This window comes from Macrobrachium nipponense, chromosome 1 (assembly GCF_015104395.2).
Source record: "Macrobrachium nipponense isolate FS-2020 chromosome 1, ASM1510439v2, whole genome shotgun sequence".
Lineage (NCBI taxonomy): Eukaryota > Metazoa > Arthropoda > Malacostraca > Decapoda > Palaemonidae > Macrobrachium > Macrobrachium nipponense.
In genome coordinates this window covers 63,827,635-63,844,851 of record NC_087200.1, presented here as the reverse complement: position 1 = coordinate 63,844,851, position 17,217 = coordinate 63,827,635, and the positions used below count along the sequence as shown (strand labels likewise).

Here is a 17,217-nt window from a genome sequence, read left to right as displayed (position 1 = left end):
TTGTAAAAATCTTGTATATCTAGTTGAGTGTTATGGTGTATGCATTAATACCTAAAATGCATGGATTTATCGCCATCAAGCAAGTTCTTGTTTTTACCGCAAAATTAACATGATATAGCCCTGGGAATATTTTATTCATTCAAAAGGACTGACGAACAAGTTTGTTACATGGAAGAATTCTGATCCAGTTCATCTGGCTCCTGTCCTGTGAGTTGGACTACAACTATCAAGCCGTGTTTAAAAAAGAAAAGGGTCGAGCTGAAAATTCCTAGACAAAACACAAATCACTGAGAAAACTTGCACCTCTTTCTTTTGATCTCCGTAGGGGGGTAGCGCCATCAGTGCACCTCATTGGGTGTGCACTGTAGGCATTACTTAAGGTTCTTTGCAGCGTACCTTCGTCCCCTAGCTGCAACCCCTTTCATTCCTATTGCTGTACCTCCTTTCATATTCTCTTTCTTCCATCTTACTTTCCAACTTCTCCTAACAATTGATTCATAGTGCAACTGCGAGGTTTTCCTCCTGTTATGCCTTTCAAACCTTTTACTATCAATTTCCGTTTCAGCACAGAATGACCTTATAGGTCCCAGTGCTTGGCCTTTGGCCTGAATTCTATATTCAGTTCTTTCTTTTGATTTCTAGTATGGCTAATTAAAATCTGTATTAAAAATTAAATATATTCTTATATAAGTACTACTCATGTCTAAAGTTTTGTTATTCAACTGTGTGTACTTGTGTTTTTTTTATTGTTTTTAAATTAGATGAGTTTACATTCAACATTGAATTAGAATATTTCTAAAAACCAACTCTAGATACTAACTCATCATGGCTTTGTTGAAATTTGTATCTCTAAAGACCCATTCACTTTAAGTAAGTTTGGAGAATTCCATTAGCCGTCCAACCTTACGGAGAGCATCAGAAACCTGACAATAACTGAGTTGCCTCTTTGGTATTAGGAGAGTGAGCGTGAAGCTGAAGTGGCAGCCGTGGCTGAGCGGCTCACTGCAGCCCACGAAGCTAGTGTCCGGAGGTTAGAGGAGAGCTTAGTGACCTACTCCCGACTGCAAGCCCGGGAAGAATTCCAGGTCAGTATTTCATCAAGAGTTTATGGTTGCATCCTTATTGTATCTAGCAATAATTTTTTTGTGTTGATTATCTTTTGAAACTAGGTTTGTTTACAGTTGTTCTCTCTCTTCCTTCCCTTCCCTGTCTCAGTTCGCGTTTGCTCTCCTGTATGTTTGAGCTGCTGTATAAATTATGGAGAGCACCCACCACAGTGATCGTTTTGATGAAATTCGGGAGTCTCACCGCACTCTCCCAGTGTTTTTGTCTTCTACGCTCTGCAAACACTTGGGCGAGACGAGAATTCCTGATAAATTACTACAATACCCAGGAATCTCGCCGAATGCTCGAATTCCTTGCAATTTCTGGCATTCTCAGAGTGTGATGGTTTTCTATAATTTTCAAACACTCCGGCGAGACAGCCATCCTGGGTAACTGTTATTACGAAAATCGGGAATATTGCTACCACTAAATTCCTTGGAATTTCTGGCGTTCACAGAGTGATTTGGTTTTCTGTGATTTCCAAACACTCTGCCAATGGGCACTCCCGATAAGTACAGTAATAGCGCTACCCGTAACTAATGCGATTCGATTTGCGTGAATTCACAATAGCGCGAACTTTTCATCGGAACCTAACTAATTATCATGCATGAGTGCTTCACAATAGCGCAAACATTGGCGAACCCTCCAGAAGCACTGCAAAACCCTGCAAAAGTGTGTATGCTTAATTTATTACGTAAATTTTTAAATTCTAAAGCTTTTCTGTATAAATTATTTATTAAAAATGTATTATTTTTATTTTTGTACATGCATAAATATGCAGTTAATGCATATATGTACTTTTATAAGATGTGATACCCACTCACAAAGTCACTACACTTTTCAAAGATGATATCCCTTCAGAAACTGTTTAATTTCTGAAGTACGTACTAGTATACTACAATTAGTACATAGGGTTTCTTGCTTTTAAGTGTAAAATCAGTACAAAGATTTTGTGTATGCTATTGATATTTTTGAAAATAATACGAAGGCAGTAGGTAATTCAGTGTGAATCACTATGTAAGAGCTCCGTGATCAACTAGTAAAACATCAGAGTAATTGTTCTGTGAAAATTGCTTTCTTAATCTCGGAGAAAAGTGCTGGTAAAATCTGTATGTGCTATGTTACGTAATTACAGCACATACAGTTAATGTACCTTCCGAAGATGTTATCCCATTCGCACTATTTAAAGATGATACCCCTCCAGAGTTTGACCTCATATGACGTATGTATTTCTCTCTCTCTCTCTCTCTCTCTCTCTCTCTCTCTCTCTCTCTCTCTCTCTCTCTCGTTCGTAGTTAGCTCTCATACTAGTGCATGATTGTAAATAGATTTAATTTTACCTTCACCCACTGCAAACATTTCTTATGTACACACGTCTTCTTTATTTTATTTAATTGTGTGACTTCGTTATGATTGATTCATATGAAGTTTACTTATACTCGTTTTTTTTCCATCTGTCCACCCGCCTGTGGTGTTCGCGCATGGTAACTGCGTCCTGGGCTTTAAATAGTTACGCTATGTGTAAGTTTTAGGTAAATAAAAGGATATCTGGGTGTACATTTGCAAATGAAAAATGTATAAATAATTTACTGTTTGCGAATTACACTGTCGATATTTGAAATAGGATATTGTTATTATTGTTGAATGTAAGCTGCCTTTTCGGGGTGGTGAATGGAACAGCCAGATGCAGTGGCGGGAAAATTGCTTACATTCAACAATAATTAATAACAATATCCTATTTTGAATATTAACGGTATAATTCGCATAAAGTAAATTATTAAAACACTTTTCAGTCAGAAATGTACACCCAGATATCTTTTTATTTACCTAAAAAAGGATTTTGAAGACGTAAGGAAAAATCTATTTCTGGGCGATTGGCTCTGTCGCCAGCGAAATATCCTTTAATCTATTATTTCTAGGGTAAATGTACTAACACATACCAGAGAATAAATAAAATAAAGAAAAAGGTCAGTATGACTGACTCGCTCAACACCCTCTAGGAGGGTGTCGGTATGAACACTAGGCGAGTGAGAACCACTACCACGAGCCAAATGCCAATAGAAAATCTCCCACTACAAACCCTCCAAGAGGGGAGCCGTCCCACAGAGGGAGCAGCTCGTCTACTACTACACCATCCCATGCTTGCGACTGCTGCGCCTCTAGTGGCCATCCTGCAAAAAAGTTAGCAGACAATCTTGAGCGAAGGATGGGTAGGGGGGTATTTCGCTGGCGACACGAGCCAATCGCCCAGAAATAGATTTTTTCCTTACGTCAAAATCCGTTTTCTGGGCTCAGCTCGTGTCGCTTGCGCGAAATCGTACCAGAGAAACAGCACAAGATTGTAAACAAAGTAAATAAAATATAATAAAACAAAATAGGTCTCAAATAAAAGATACAAAATAAAAGAATGAATATAATTGCTAAAAAGATACAAGTACACAGTAAATCAAAAACAGAATTATGCTTAAATTACCCTTAAATCTAATTATGTTAATAATATAAGGTAATTTAAATATATACAAATAGGTACAATGATTACCTATCACAATAAATCTGTGTAACAACATGTATCAAAAAATAGAAATAGCAATTAGTATAAATTTACATAAATATTTGATCAATGATAAAATAAAATATCTTAGGAATGTATATGACTTAATATACAAAACCCGTAACCATTGCATTATGATGTATCCCCTAGAGCATATAAGGGGATAACATCTATGAGATCAGTATGGTAATCAGATTGTGAGTGTCCCTAACCAGACAAAAGGGGCACTATACAATCATAAAGCAGCTAAGACACAAGGTAAATGTTAATGAACAAGGCAGGATAGACGAACTGTTGGGTGAGGCAGGTAGAAAGGAGGACTGAATCTTCTACTATAATCTAGCTAGAGTCAGGGGAAACTATGTTACCCGCTGCTACTGCTGGGAATTTCAGAGCTTTCCAAGGACTTAAGGTAGTGACGTTTGAACACTGTCGGCGATTTCCATCCGGTATACTTCTTTAAATCAGCAAAATTCATATGTTGGAAGTAATTAATTGAGGTGGCTACTGCCCTGACATCATGTGCTTTTGGAAAGGAGTCAGGATTGGCTTGTTTGATAAAGTACAGGATTTGTTGCCTGATGCCTTTAGTGGATAAAGTACCACCTTTTTCCCTCCTAAAGAGGGGCCCCGATGAGGAAGAGGAGGTCCTGGATAGAAAGGCTCGTAAGGTTGAAACCGGACAAAGGGAAACATCTTGTGGAAGGGGTAGTACCTTCCAAGGTTCCCACCTCATCAAAGGATCTTCATTCTTTGCTAAAAAGCTACGTTCCGGAGAAAGTAGCACTTCCCCCGTGGGAAGAATTGAATATGATCCGATCTCTGGATAAAGCCGACAGTTCTGAAATTCTTGCTCCTGAAGCTAAGGCTTAATAAAAACAGAGTTTTCCTTAGGAGCATCATAAACGAGCATGTGTCATTATCGGTTTCGGAAGCCAGTTTTAGAACATCGTTTAAGAACCATGAAACTGACGTAGCCTGACAGAGGGCCTAAGTCTAGCACTGCTTTAGGAATAGACGAGAAATAGGTATCTGTCAAGTCTATGTTAAATCCAAATTGAAATATCTTTTTCAATGCTGACTTGTTTGTCGTAATCGTGCTAGCTGCTAACCCTTTTCAAATAAAGATCTGAAAAAGGATATAGCAGAATTAACTGTCATGATTCTGATATCTGACTCTCTCAGGAAGATTGCTAACTTTTCGACGGCAGCATCATACTGCCTCAAAGTTGAATAACCCTTTTATCGGATTCCAGGAAAAGAATATTCTGAGGGTCAATATTCGCATCTCTTTTTGCCGCACAAACTTCATGAAATCCATAAAGTTAGGGTTTTGAGATCCCTGAGGAAGCGAACCAACCAGTCTTCGTTTGTACTGACTGGGAGAGCTTGGGACTGGGGATCCGAAGGGGACGAAGACCCAGTTCCAGGATCAGGGGGTACCAATTGCTCTTCGGCCAGTCTGGGGCTACTAGAGCCACTTGACCCCTGAATGTCCTGAGTTTGTCTAAGACCTTCATAAGGAGATTCACTGGAGGGAATACGTAAATCTTCTCCCAGTTGTTCCAGTCCAGAGCCAGGGCGTCCGTGGCGTAAGGCCAGAGACCAGGTTGGGGGCTACATAACACGGTAGTATTTGTGGTTCGCTTGTGATGCGAAGAGATCCACCTGTAGCCCTGGGACTCTTTGAAGGATCCATTTGGAACGAACTCTCGTCTAGAGACCATTCCGACTCTAGGGTACTGATCGGGATAGGGCGTCTGCTATGACGTTTCTTACTCCAGCTATGTGGGTGGAGGAAAGATGCCAACTGAATTTGTCTGCCGGGAGAAGATGGCTATCATGACGTGATTTAGATGACGTGACTTGGAGCCTCCTCTGTTTATGCAATGTACTACCACTGCGCTGTCCAAGACTAGCTTTATGTGGGAGTACCTTGGTGGGCGTAATCTTTTTCAGAGTCAAGAAGACTGCCATTGCCTCCAGTACGTTTATATGGAACTGACGGAACTGGGGTGACCAAATTCCTTGCACCTTTTTGACCTGGGGATACCCTCCCCAGCCGCTTAGACGCGTCTGTGTGGATGGTAATCCTGGTGGAGGGAACTGAAGAGGGACTGACACTGACAGATTCTTGACTTTTGCCCACGGCCGAAGCCGGTTCTTTAGAATCAGAGGTACTGAGGATAGCTTGTCCCTGGACCTGACATTTGCTCGAGATCGCCAGATCCTGGTTAGATCTTTCAGTTTGGCTTTCATTAAGATGTTCGTTACTGAAGCAAACTGGAGAGAGCCGAGGATTCTTTTCCTGAGCTCTCCTCGATGCTAGTTTGTGACTTAGAAATTGCTTGACTGACTTCGCTATTTCTTTCCTTTTGGTGGATGGAATCGACAGAGTGTGTGAGGATAGATTCCATTGAATGCCTAGCCACTGAAAGTTTGACTCTGGGGTGACGTCTGGACTTGGATCTGTTTATCTTGAATCCTAGATATTCTAGGAAATTGGATTACTTTCAGTGTGGCCTTGTTGCATTCTTCGACTGATGGGGCCCAGATCAAACCAATCGTCGAGATACGCTACTACCATAATCCCTTGAGCTCTGAGCTGTTGCACTACTACTTCCGCTAGCTTCGTGAACACCCTGGGTGCCACGTTGAGCCCGAACGGGGACTACCTTGAAGGAGAATCTGGTCTCCTATCTTGAATCCCAGATACGGACGAAGTGTCTTGCAATAGGGATATGATAGTAGGCGTCTGTAAGATCGATAGAGGTGGTGACGGCCCCACGGGGAAGTAAGGTCCGCACCTGTGAGATCGTGAGCATCTTGAACTTGTCGCAGCGGATGGCTAAGTTTAAGCGGGACAAGTCTAGATTATTCCCTTCTTTTGTTTGAGCCTTTCTTTGGGACGCTGAACAAGCGACCCTTGAAATTTTATCTCTTGACTTTGACTATAGCTCCTTTCTGAAGGAGGTCCTCTGCGTACTCTGTCAATTCTTTGGAAGGAAGTTGACGGAAAGGTCTGGCTGGAGTGGGTTCGTCAACCAGCTCCAACCCAGCCCTTTTGACACTATGCTCCTGACCCACTGGCTGAAGTTCCACCGGTGGCGAAAGTGAAACAGCCTCCCTCCTACCTGAAGTTCCTCATGGTTCTGGTAAACCCCCTCGACCTCCGCTAAGTGCTTTCCCTCCCCTTGAAGGGGCCTCCCGATCCTCTCCTCAGAAAGGACCGCTTACCTCTGCCTCCCTTGTTCGAGCGGTCATACTTCTGAGAAGCTTGACTCTCGAAGGCTGGATTGTAAGCTGGAGAGATGGCGTATGAGGTGGAGGGTTGAGGCTGAGGGGATATCACATAAATAGGCTGTGATTGACCTTTAGGACGTGGAGGGCTGAGCTGTCTGCACTAACGCACTGTAGGAACTTGTTGAGGGAAGCGCGGCTGCTTCTTTTGGTAAGGTTGGAAACGTCTAGGCTTCCTTTGTCCCTTACCTTTTGGTGTCAAGTCTTGCCTTCTCCTAGCCGTAAGACCCCAACGGTCCTTAAGGCTTTGGTTCAACCTCGTAGCCTCTGCTTGTACTTCCTTTACCATAGCCTCTGGGAAGAGATCTGCGCCCCAGATGTTAGAAGAAAGTTAACCTATTCGTTCATGCCGAATGGTTGCCTCTAGCAATACTGCTTTCTGCAATTTGTTCTAGCAGTGGCAAACTCGAACATGTCTGACTGCACCGTTTGAGTCAGGGCTTTGGTCATAAGCTTAAAAATTGGTTCTGAACCATAAGCCATGGTTGCTACCTCAGACATAGCCATCAGGTTGATTGACCTGGCTAGTCGTGTTTTCGAGTCAAACTCCGCTTGAATAAGACTATCCGGGAGCCTGGGCAGCTTTTCACCAAACTGCTCCATAGCACAGTCAGGTTTGAGTTTGCCAGCTGTGAAAGTGTTAGGCAAGTCCTCCCATAATTCTCCAATTGACGGGAGCAACGGAGAAGTGGGTCTGCTTCTTTCAGCTGAGGCATGGGTTCCCCTTTCTGAGCTGCTGAGATGGTCGACCCTCGCTATCTTGGTAAGGAAAGGGAGCGGGTAACCTTCGTCCATCGTGAAAATGGTAAAGGGACTTTTGAATGGTTTGGATCTTGGTATTCGAACAGTCCATGTCGTCTAGACATCTAAGCCATTCTCGTTGGCTGGTCCCGAGAATAGAGGACTGTCTCCTTTGGTACCCTGTCATCTCTAACCATAGCCGAAGGCGTGAGCCTAGCGTAGCCTATGAAGGGAAGGGGGCTGTAGGCCTTCCGGGGTAGAACTCGAAGTCCTCTATTCTTCGAGTTCCAAACTCCGGTATGGAGATGAGACCATCTTGGAAGGGGAGCATATGACGCTACTCTCCAAGGATTGTTCATGAGAAAGCGGGCAGCGAGTCATACGGGGGAAGCTGAGATCCACTAGTGTTAGAGGTTGAGGGAGAGGCAAGAGGGGCTTCTCTTAGGCCGGCTATAATAGTATCCTGAGAAGTTATCCTATCCGACAGGCGAGATATCATATGTTCCATACTCGTCTTAAGGAGCCTACCAAGCGCCACCTGTTCAACAGGCCAGCATTGGTGCCAGAGCCGGAGCTGCTGCGGAGGTGGAGGGGAGACTCTGAATAGGCACCAAAGGTAGTGGAACTGGTGATACTGCCAGGGGTGCGGGATTTCTCTCCGTTAGGCTTTATTCTTGAGGACTTTGAGCCGGGAGCTAGACCCTTTAGACCTGTCGGGCCGGGATTACGAGCCGGAGACTTACGCGAAGAAGACGAGACGTCTTCTTCGAGGACATGACGTCTTAGTCAAGGTCATATGCTTAGACTTGATCTTAGGCCTAACCGAAGCCTCTGGAGGAGTTATATAACTCATCACCGGTAAGCCTGGGAAGGATGGTGAAGTTGCAGGGGTAGAAGAAACAGTCACTCCCAAGGGGGACCCTTGGGTACCTGCATTACTTACCTCGACCAACAGGTCGTCTATACCTACCATAGGTTCAACATTTATATCCAGGGTTGCGACATCGTGGTAGATAATCCTGGTCTTGTTCAGTCAAGGAGGCCGCCAGCTGTTGTTGGATAAAGGCAATAGAGGGGTCCGCCTCTACCGGGTCGACGTACCCAGTCGCCTTGCCTCCGGGGAAGATTAACAAAGCTAAACGCTTCTCCAGTATGTAGGGCTGACCCTTGGCGGCGTTCTTGCCAAAACCTCCGACCCAGGCCCGCAGGGTAGCCAATGCCGTATCTCTTACTGCCGGAGCCTGTAAGAGAGGTATAGTTTTAGATTTAAGAACCACTTAAAACTAAAACTTAGGCTATAACTTAAACTAGATGCCTTAAGTTAAAGTAATAATGAAAACTTAAGAAGTAAAAGAAGCGGAGCGGCATGCGGAGATGGAATACTTACGCCTTCCAAAAGCTGGCTCACCAGATCGTAACATATGGTACACGTCTCATGGTACCAGACCTGGATGTCCCCGTGCGGAGTCGCGCATGGAGCATGGGACCGGCAAACTTCGTGTCCACAGGGGTCCTGAAGTGAGGAACATCCCGGATGCTCACAGTTGGTGGCCTGTAAGTGGGAAGACACATGAGTACTAAAGGTAAAAGGGGTAACACTTACAGACTAAGGACAAAAGAACTCCGTTACGTGGCGGAGCTCGGAAAAAATTTGGGCATAACCCCTCCCTGCATTGCCTGAATAGGCTATAATCCCGGAGAGATCCGGTAAATACTAAGGGAGGGGTGGGGATGGTTTAAGAAACTTAAGATAAACTTAAAGATAACTTAAACCTACATGCAAGTAACCGGACTAGGTCCAGTGAAGCGGAGTGTAGTAACTCAGCAATACGGTACGGTTAGTAAAGACCTATTGTATGCTCCGGTCCAACTATGGTGGACTATACCCTTCCGCTGGATACCAGGACTCCGAAAGGGAGGAGCTCTAGTAAGGAGGGAAGGGCGAGATGACATACAGACTCGCGCTAACCCGGAGCGACAAGGAAGTAACGGAGGGGGGGAAGGCCAGAGCCCCCCACAACGTACCACCCACCGCCAGCGAGAAGCGGAGAGGCCTCGGAACCAGTCAGGGACTGTCGGACTCCCAGGCCCCTCCGGTGGAGGGGAAGGGGGAGCAGGCTCGGGCTGCTGGGCGAGACAAGGAACAGACCGACCCACCCCCGCCCGACTCTATGGGAGAGCGGGAGAGGGGGAAGGGGACTGGCAGGCGCCTGGCTGACTCGTGATCACGTAGTGACCACGAGGCGGGAAGGTAAACTAAGATACTGGTAACCAAGCCTAGGCCAACCAACTGATCAGAGAGAAGCTATCGGGAAGCAACCAGAACTGAAAAGCGGTAGCATATAGGCCCCATAGGGCGAAAACCAACTGATCAGAGAGAAGCTATGAGGAAGCGACCGAACTGATCAACGGTAGACTAGGCTCTACGAGCCAGGACCTAGGCTAACAAGCCAGACGCCAACTAACCTAACAACAACAAAACATAAAAATATAATATATAATAAAAATGAAAGAAAGAAGGTAAAATAGCAGGAGAAAAAATCCAGGAGTGTGCGACTAGCCCGAAGGCAAGTCTACCACTCAAAGCTAGTCCAGGGGGGCCGATACAAAGAACCTGGACTAGGGTACTGGATAGAAAAAGCCACCACATAAGGTGAAAATACATACTGTATAACAAACTTGAGTAGACGTAATAACGCGGATAATCAAAAATAGAGCGTAAATAATAAGGGATGTTCTAGGTATGGGAGACCAAGAACGAACCCAACATGCGGCAGGACCATGCTGCCATGCTTCCAGCCCCCGAGAACGTATCATATAACCTAAAAAGACAAAAAACGGCAAATACCGTCTCGGGGACGGAAAAAACTCGCTAACCGTAAATACAGAGTACTTAACTTAGCTGCTGCGATAGCTGCAACCGCTCCATTATAGTACAAATCCACGAAAGGCACAAAAAACACAGAGAGAAATTAGCACGTGTGGCTCCTGGCGCTAACTTTTAAAGGATGGCCACTAGAGGCGCAGCAGTCGCAAGCATGGGATGGTGTAGTAGTAGTACGAGCTGCTCCCTCTGTGGGACGGCTCCCCTCTTGGAGGGTTTTGTAGTGGGAGATTTCTATTGGCATTTGGCTCGTGGTAGTGGTCTCACTCGCCTAGTGTTCATACCGACACCCTCCTAGAGGTGAGCGAGTCAGTCATACTGACCTTTTTTCTTTATTTTATTTATTCTCTGGTATGTGTTAGTACATTTACCCTAGAAATAATAGATTAGAGGATATTTCGCGCAAGCGACACGAGCTGAGCACCAGAAATTACCATAGCATAACTATTTAAAGCCCGGGACGCAGTGTTTCCATACGTGAACACCGCAGGCAGGTGAACTGATGGAAAAAAATTGAGTATAGTGATGCAAGGAAAACTTTTACTCTGACAGAAAAAGAAAATAGCATCCCATGAATCAGGGGTAACTTTAGTATACGTACGAAAGTGGCTACTTGTGTACATAGTAGTTACTGCAACTATTTTTATGCCAATCAGTTATTCCTTTCCTAACGGTAATGTATTTAACTAACTTTGTTCCAACACGTTATACAAACCATCGGTCCTTTACATAAGGAATTACTATCAGCGCCAGCTGGACCAGTCGTGAGATTTTATGATGTAAACATTCCAATTTGCTTTCGACCGCCGTTGGGTGCAGACATGTGTTTACCTCTCTGCCCGCCTGTCGTGAGATTATTTACACCCTCTTGACTTTCAATCTGTTTCCTTGTATACTTGAGTGTGAACTGTAAGTATTTATTTTATTTTTTGGTTTGTGGTATTACATTGCTGGAAGAACATGCAGTCCCATGATTCTGATAAGCCCTTGCAGCCCCCATCCAACTGGAGACTGTGGCCTGGAGGGGGAGGCCGGAAGTGTGGAGTTTTTTGCTCAAGTGAAAGCATGGACCCCATCCCCTATGCACAAGGTGCCGAGGGCATGATTGTGATCATGCTGTGACTTGTGATTATTGTGTCTCTTGGTTGGAAGAGCAGTGGGAGCGGTACGAGAAGAGGAAGAAGCCGTGTAAATCTGCCAAGGTGTCGTCGGAAAGCTCTCCCTTGACACCTCTGGTGACGGATACATCATCTTCTTCCCTCCTTCCTTGTCAGCGCCCTCCTATGGCTCTCTCCCCTTCAGGGGACGTGTCTCTCTCCGCCTCTAAGCTCGATCTGTTTAGCACAGAGGAAGGAGGGAGACATCCTGACCTTGAGTTGTACTCGGGGTCTTCTGTTAGCTCAGGGGGTGATCTTTCCCCCTCTGAGCGAACAGAAACCCCCCCATTAACCTGCTGACTGTTGCTTCCTCAGGTGTGTCTGCCTCCGCGGGTGGGGACCTTCAGCAGGTGTGGCGCTTGCTGAGTCTTCCGGGCACAGCAAGTATTCAGGGGCTCCTCCTTTATCTAGCTGCAGCCCTGGTTATTCAAGGGGTGGAGACGAGGACGACTATGACAGTCTCGAGCCTGGGATACTCAGCTCTCCCTCACCTGGTATACACCCAGCATGTGACGATGGTCATTCCTATGGCTGCGGTGCAGGCTCCATTGCCTTATGTACCCAGGGTTGACGTGACAGTCCCACCAGACCGTTCACGTGTCGAGGCTGGGATGAGGTCCCCTAGTCACCAGGAACAGCTTTGGCTGCTTCTAGGACCGTGGCGTGTCGTGAGGACGGTGCTCGCTCTCACCGTGTTAGCGGATGCTACCAGTCACCCAACCGTTGATCCCATCAGCATGATCAGACGGTCCGCACGGCTGGTAGCAGCTCCCCCTGATGCACAAGACCAACGCTACTGTCTCTGGTCCAGTGCTTCTCCACAGGGAGATCGCTGGTCCAGACCTGCAGCTCAATCGCCACCGCGGGTTGGTGATCACCTGCAGTCCTCCCTGCCTACTGGTTCTACTGGTAGGCAGGGTAGGAGAGTCAGGTCTTCCTCACCTGTCCCTTCAACCTCCTCGGGCTACACCAGGAGGAGCGAGGCGAACAGGAGTGACCGTGAGGAGTGCACTCCTTACGGTCCGGCCACAAGCCTATGAGCCTGGTTCAGTCTTGGGACCAGACAGATCATACGCTCAAGTGGTTAGAGGAGACCACGAGGGGTCTGGTGAGGTTCTTCCTCCTAGGAGAAGGAAGAGTGTCTCGGGAGGTGATCGGCCTGGATGGATCTGATGGTCCATCGCCTCAGGACACATCACCCCCAAGATACAGAGGTCCTTTGCAGAGGTCATTGTGCTGATCCGTCAGCACAACGACCTCAGGGAAGGATTGGTGGTTGCTCCCTCTGACCGTTCATCGAGGTTAGAGTCGTTCTGGGGTCCTGAGAAGGAACCCAGAGCGACGGTGGGCCTACCCTGGTTTTCCTAAGCTGACGGAGTGCTGGACCAAGTGATCACCCTTGTTTCCGGACAAGAGGCCTCACTCAGGGCCAGCAGGTCGGACAAGCTGCTTCCCCCTCCTCTGCCTCATCAGCGGTGTTTCTACATGCCTTTAGCAGACCTGTTGCCAACCAAGCAGGTTGATCCAGAGTTAGCTCACCTAACTCCGGGAGTGCCTCTCAAACACCTGCTGTCAGAGAACCTCTGGTTCTCGCAGCAAGAGGCATCGGCCCTGGAATACACTGCCATGGCAGCTTTCCAGGCCGTCTCCTGGCTGGATCTGCGGTCCCTCACAGTATCCAGAGTTGCAGCCTCCTTGGGAGCTATAGTTCCTGGAGAAGACTCAGCGTTCGGGAGACTCTGCCAGTCTGGAGGTAGAGCCATCTCCTACTTCGCCCACCAGATAGCCAACCGGTGGGCCAACCTGGTTTTGAGGAGAAGGGACGCAGTCCTGACTCACGTAACCAGGGCGGCTGGTCACAAGGTAACGTTGGGTCTGCGGAACGGACCGTTGCTGGGTTCCTTCTCTCTCTTCTCCAGAGAGATGGTGGACACTGCAGTGGAAAAGCGTAGAGCTGAGGACAGTGATCGCTTGGTACACCAGGTGGTTGCGAAGACTTCTGGGCAGTCTCGTTCAACTGCGGCTAAGTCTTGGAGCTTATCTAGCTAGAGCTCCGCTCCCAAGACGTCAGCACCATCGAGGGTAGCGCGAGGAAAGACCCAGCCTTCCTCTTTTGCTTTGAGAGGTGAGCGTCAGCCCTCCTCTCAAGCCTCATTCTCTCGCGGGAAAGGGGCTAAGCGAAAGGGGAAGAGAGGGAAACGCTAAGGACAACATTCCCCCTCACCTGGTGCCGGAAGTGGGGGGGGTTGCCTGGCGAGCCATTGGGCAACTTGGCAGTGCTACGGAGCCAAGACATGGGTAATGGATGTCCTTCGGGAGGAATATCTACTTCCTTGAGCTGAGGCCACCCCTCACCTCACACCTGGTCCACCTTCAAATGTACGTCCCCGGTTCTGCCAAGGACGTAACACTGACACAAGAAGTGCAGACCATGCTGAGCAAAAGAGCTGTGGAGATCATGCGAGATCAGTCACCGATGTTCTACAGCTGCCTTCTCTTAGTGGAGAAGTCTACGGGGGGCTGGAGACCGGTGATAGATCTCTCTTCCTTTAACCCTTTCATTCGCTAGACTTGGTTCACGATGAAAAGGGCACGCTCAGTGCCCGATTCCATCAGGGAGAACAATTTCCTGCTTTTGGTGGACCTGAAGGATGTGTATTTTCAAATACCCATCCATCAGTCCTCCAGGAAGTACCTTCGCTTTATCCTTGACAGGACGGTGCACCAATTCAGGGCACTTTGTTTCTGTCTTTCAACCGCTCCACAGGTGTTCATGCGAGTGTTAACTCTGGTGTCGGCTTGGGCCCATTCAGCTGGGATACGTCTGATGAGGTACCTCGACGATTAGCTGGTCCTGGCGAGCTCTCGCTTGCAGTGGCTACAGGACAGAGATCTCCTCCTCAACTTCTGCCATGATCTGAGGATCATGGTAAATTTTGAGAAGTCAGATCTTGAACCCAAGCAGAGGATAAAGTACCTGGGCATGCTGATCGATACGGTAGCAGCACGAGTCTTCCCCACAGACTCACGGATTAGCAGGTTCAGGGAAGCAGCTCGACATTTCCTGTTACGACAGGAACAGTCAGCTCAGCAGTGGTAAGTCGTGATCGGTCACCTGTCGTCACTAGAGAAGTTAGTCCCTCACATGCGTCTTCACCTGCGGTCTCTTCAATGGAGACTAAAAGGGTGCTGGTCACAGGCACGGGATCTGCAATGCTTCTGGTTCCTCTCATGGAGGAAGTAAGGGAAGATGTGGCCTGGTGGCTAGACAACAGGAACCTCTTAATAGGAGTGCCCCTGCGCACTCCCCCTTTGAAGATGCTTCTGTTCTCAGATGCATCGACCGAAGGGTTGGAGCGCGCACCTGGAAGAGTTGCTGGTTGCAGGAGTGTGGAACCATCACGACAAGCACCTTCACATCAACTTCCTGGAACTCAAGGCAGTGTTTCTCGCCCTCCAAGAGTTCCGGGAACGACTGATGGGACACTCGATGGTGTTGATGAGCAACAACACGACAGTACGTAGTGGTATACGTCAACAAACTCGGGGGCATAGTGTCCCTCCCGTTACACCAGTTGATGATGCAGGTGCATAAGTGGGCCGTGGCTCACTTGGTAGAGCTGTCAGCCAGATACATTCCAGGCAAGACGACTGTAGTGGCAGACAAGCTCAGCCGCCAGAATCAGATGATTGGGACAGAGTGGTCTCTTCACACAGACGTGGCGGAAAGGCTGTTCGACCTGTGGGGGTGTCCAGTAGTGGATCTGTTCACTACCTGGCACAACAGAAAACTTCAGGTTTTCTTCTCAGTTGTGCCAGACCCATGGGCAGCTGCAGAGGACGCATTCCAACACCCATGGGACAACCTCGTAGTTTATGCCTTTCCCCTCGTTCTGCCTGATTCACAAGGTTATCACCAGGGTGCTGGTCACCAGCAATCTTCGGATGATTTTGGTGGCACCCTAATGGCCTCATGCCATTTGGTATCCGGACCTGCTTGCTCTTCTCTTGGAGGCATCGCGAGAGATTCCCCCATGGCACAACCTGTTGTGTCAACAGCATGTAGAGCGGTACCACCAGGCAGTACATTCCCTGTGTCTTCATGGCTGGCAGTTATCCACCATCTCTTGCGAGTGAGAGGCTTTTCTCGCCAAGCAGCAACAGAGATGGCTGGATACCTCAGACATTCCTCTGCAGCAGTATACCAGGGAAAGAGGTCCGTCTTCTGTGGTTTGTGTCGTAGACGGGGTCTCTCTCCACTCAGAGCCACTCTTCAGCAGGTAGCGGATTTCCTGGTCTTTCTTTGCCGAGAGAAACTCCTCTCTGTCTCAGCAGTCAAAGGATACAGAGCCACCCTGGCCCTAGTCCTTAAGCTGCGAGGAGTTGATATATCCTCCTCCATGGAAATATCTCTCCCAATGAGGAGCTTCAAGAGGTCTTGCCCACCCAAGGAACTCAGGCCCCCTGGGTGGGATGTGACGCTTGTCTTAAGGAGTTTGACTTGTAGACCCTACGAGCCTCTCTGAGAGTCGTCAGACAGGGATGTACCCTCAAGACCGTCTTTCTGCTGGCACTGGCATCGGCGAAGAGAGTAGGAGAACTTCATGGTCTTTCCTTTGATGTTAAACACTCGAGGGGATGGGGATCAGTTACACTCGATTTCATCCTGGATTTCGTAGCGTAGACTCAGAACCCTTCGGTCCCTGACGCCAGGTTCGAGTCTTTCACAATCCCCTCCCTAGAGGACTCTACTGGTAATGATACGGAAGAGATGCTACTTTGTCCTGTTAGCGTGCTATGGCACTATCTGAAGAAAACTCGATACCTCAGGCCTGAGTATTGACACCTCTTTGTTAGCACCAGGGTGACCAAGAAAGAAGTGTCCAAGAACACTGTTTCTTTCTGGCTTCGTGAGGTGATCAGGAAAGCGTATGACTCCGAGAGGAGTGCCGACACCAGTACCTTTTGTCTGAGAGCCCACAAAGTTAGAGGTATTGGTCCAACCCTTGCATTCCGCAAGAACTTGTCAGTTGCACAGGTGCTGAAGGCAGGGGTGTGGTCAAACCAGACCACCTTCACTTCCTTCTACCTTTGGGATATTGCCCATAGGTCCTTGGACACTTTTTCCTTGGGACCTGTGGTGGCTGCTCAACAAGCTGTGTAGCTTACCCAGCTCCTTCAACAGGACAAGGTTGCATCTCGTCCTTATGATATCACATGAATGGAGAATGAAAGAGTGTGACTGGCTCCTCTTCCTTCTCTATTCTTCCCTCATCCTGCGGGCAGAGGGTAGCGGTCATCACATGCTCGACAGGATGACAGTGCAGGTAAGCTACATAACTGAGCTCCATTCTATCTCTTTAATAAGGGATAGAAGCACTTATCTGTCCCTTCCCTAGCAAGGGGGGGAAGCGGACAACAGTAAGAGACAAACCCAAGGCTTTATATTTGGCTTCTTGCATTTGACATAAGTTCTTGCT

The 17,217-nt window shown here is 47.5% G+C and overlaps 1 protein-coding gene across 21 annotated transcripts in view; it reads left to right on the top strand.

The window, feature by feature from the left end:
• LOC135219359 (trichohyalin-like) overlaps positions 1-17,217 on the top strand; it is a gene marked incomplete at its 3' end in the record, with an annotated part of 284,115 nt that overhangs the window by 190,655 nt on the left and 76,243 nt on the right. For all 21 annotated transcript variants that reach the window (XM_064256063.1, XM_064256067.1, XM_064256061.1 and 18 more), the window contains 1 exon segment: positions 957-1,085. In XM_064256063.1, the coding sequence (XP_064112133.1) occupies positions 957-1,085 (129 nt within the window).